Raw genomic sequence first — 2,499 nt, forward strand, 5'->3', positions numbered from 1 at the left:
AAACATATGCCCCTGCTAATTCCTTTCCTTGCCTGATATGCAATTCCAATTTTTATAATTAACAGCAATTTATTGAACGACATGAACGTTTTAACACATTTTCTTTTTGTGATGCCTATGGTCCTGGCAAAACTATGAGAAACATGTCAACCCTCATGACATTTCAGAATTATTTTTAACTATGCAAAATTAAATTATTCAACAAGTGACATATACTCTTACAGAAATTTGAGGTGAAACAAATGTCCTGGTATTGTGGATTTTCTCTTTGAAATGATGCATGACTGACAAGCAATAATCTATAATCTAATTACAAAAGGGACATAAACCCCTGTTTCAATCTAATAACACCATAGATGTTCTATAAATTGACTTAATTACCAGCTGTTGTTATGCTAAGATTGTTGTATCACAAGTTGATCATGCTTGTCGGTCATAGAAAAGAAATGCATGGTAATAATCAATTCATGGTCTGTCAACTGCACCTAAAAATGTGGACGGATCACGAATTGATTAATCCAAGATTGGAAATGACACTTAAGCTCCTGTATTGTAAGGACGTTCAATAGACACACAAAGATACTTCTCTTTTTGAATCACTCTTTATTACAATTTTACAGAAGGTTAAAGTGTTATACTTCAAGTAAATAACATCAATCTAAATGTGATGTTTGTTGGAAATGGACAGAACTGTAGTTGCTCCATCATTGATGTTGATAGTGATGCTGAATGTCTGCTTGATGTTGTCTTCTTGCTTCTTTTGTGAATAATGGTCTCACAGTTCTTTATTTATGGGGCATCCATTTCTTCAATATCTAGGGAAATCAAAGTGTTAACTTCAGAAGTCTGCTTTATGTTGTATATCTATATTATACTGATGTGTCAGGCATGAGCAACATTATCTCCCTACATTTATAGCTATCACTTCTCTAAATTCAGGGAAGATTTCCATTTGTCAGCCAATACTCTCATCTAAACATTTATTTCAGATACTTTGGTATATCGTTTACAACATATTTTACAAGGAGACAATTTAGCATCTTCAGATGAAACATAAATAATTGACCATTAGGAATACAATGAATACAATATCTAACCTAATAAATGAATATGACTACTTACTACATCATATGGTCTCAGCCTCTCTGAGACATGGGCACTTGTCTCCTCAGGAAGAGCCACTACACCTCCTGTGTCCATCATCTGGATAGCAATATGTAGGAGGAATGTGCAATAATATTACCCATATACCCTTTATGCAACACCCTTACAGAGTTTAATTAATATACATTGCCTATGTACTCTTGAAAAGGCCTCTTGAACAAATATTCCACACAAACTATCCCTATAAATGCTACATTTAAATGTTCACAGGTTTTCAAGACACAGTAGATTTCCTTAAAGGACAATTACATGCACAGTATGTACATGTAGACATAGTTACTTACAGTAGTTACAGGTAGAGGTAAATAGTACTTGCCTTGATGGTGGCCTCCAGCTCCCCTACACTTCTCTTCCCTCCAGGTAGCCAGCCATACGACCAGTGCTGAGAGAGAGTGACCTGAGCTACCAACGCCAACACCACCACCTGCACAACCGTTCTGTTGCTAAGATCCATGGGAGCTGGAAAGAAAGCTAGTGAAATACAAGCTACATGTGATAGTCAAAAATATTTATTTTTTACATCAAAGATAAGTTTGGGATCATCTTGCAATGATTACCTATTGAATATGCACAGTGTACAGTATATATGAACTACCCACAAATGCACATTAGTTAACAATTTTAAATATAGTTATATGAATCACATACTTTCTCCGTTCTGTATATTCCTTCATACACTGTGGTGGGAATAATCATGAGTCCCTTTTATAGGGGTCGTTAGACATGGAACAGTCTGTGTCATCAGGATTAGAATCCCTTCTCCACAGGTGTGACACACTAAGTGCCTAATGGACACTAAATGTCACTAACGGCACCTGCTTAGTGCATAAGCTTCAAACTGCATTTGATGGAAACAAACATATTTGTAATGTGTTAAGAGGTGAAGTCAGTGAACACTACCGTTCAACAGTTTGGGGTCACTTAGAAATGTCCTAGTTTTTGAAAGAAAAGCACATTTTTGTCCATTAAAATAACATCAAATTGATCAGAAATACAGTGTAGACATTGTTAATGTTGTACATGACTATCGTAGCTGGAAACTGCACATTTTTTATGGAATATCTACATACTTAGGCGTTAAAAGGCCCATTATCAGCAACCATCACACCTGTGTTCCAATGGCACATTGTGTTAGCTAATCCAAGTTTTTCATTTTAAAAGGCTAATTGATCATTAGAAAACCCTTTTGCAATTATGTTAGCACAGCTGAGAACTGTTGTCCTAGTGAAAAAAGCAATAAAACTGTCCTTCTTTAGACTAGTTGAGTATCTGGAGCATCAGTATTTCTGGGTTCGATTACAGGCTCAAAATGGCCAGAAACACCAGTCTCAATGT

At 35.8% G+C, this 2,499-nt stretch overlaps 1 protein-coding gene across 2 annotated transcripts; it reads right to left on the bottom strand.

Annotated features, from left to right (window-relative positions):
- Positions 1-583: 583 nt before the first annotated feature.
- On the bottom strand, positions 584-2,060 carry gnrh3 (gonadotropin-releasing hormone 3). 2 transcript variants are annotated; one of them, XM_014154459.3, is made up of 4 exons: positions 1,813-2,060; positions 1,481-1,623; positions 1,123-1,203; positions 584-815 (listed from the first exon to the last, which is right to left on the bottom strand). In XM_014154459.3, exons 2-4 carry the CDS (start codon positions 1,616-1,618, stop codon positions 786-788), a joined length of 249 nt encoding a protein of 82 aa, XP_014009934.2. In that variant the 5' UTR covers positions 1,619-1,623; positions 1,813-2,060; the 3' UTR covers positions 584-785. The 2 variants fall into 2 exon arrangements, with proteins under 2 accessions (XP_014009934.2, NP_001117139.1); NM_001123667.1 differs by having other exon boundaries at positions 594-815; positions 1,809-1,848.
- Between the last annotated feature and the right edge of the window lie 439 nt (positions 2,061-2,499).

The sequence above is a fragment of the Salmo salar genome, chromosome 18, assembly GCF_965601325.2.
Source record: "Salmo salar chromosome 18, fSalSal1, whole genome shotgun sequence".
Lineage (NCBI taxonomy): Eukaryota > Metazoa > Chordata > Actinopteri > Salmoniformes > Salmonidae > Salmo > Salmo salar.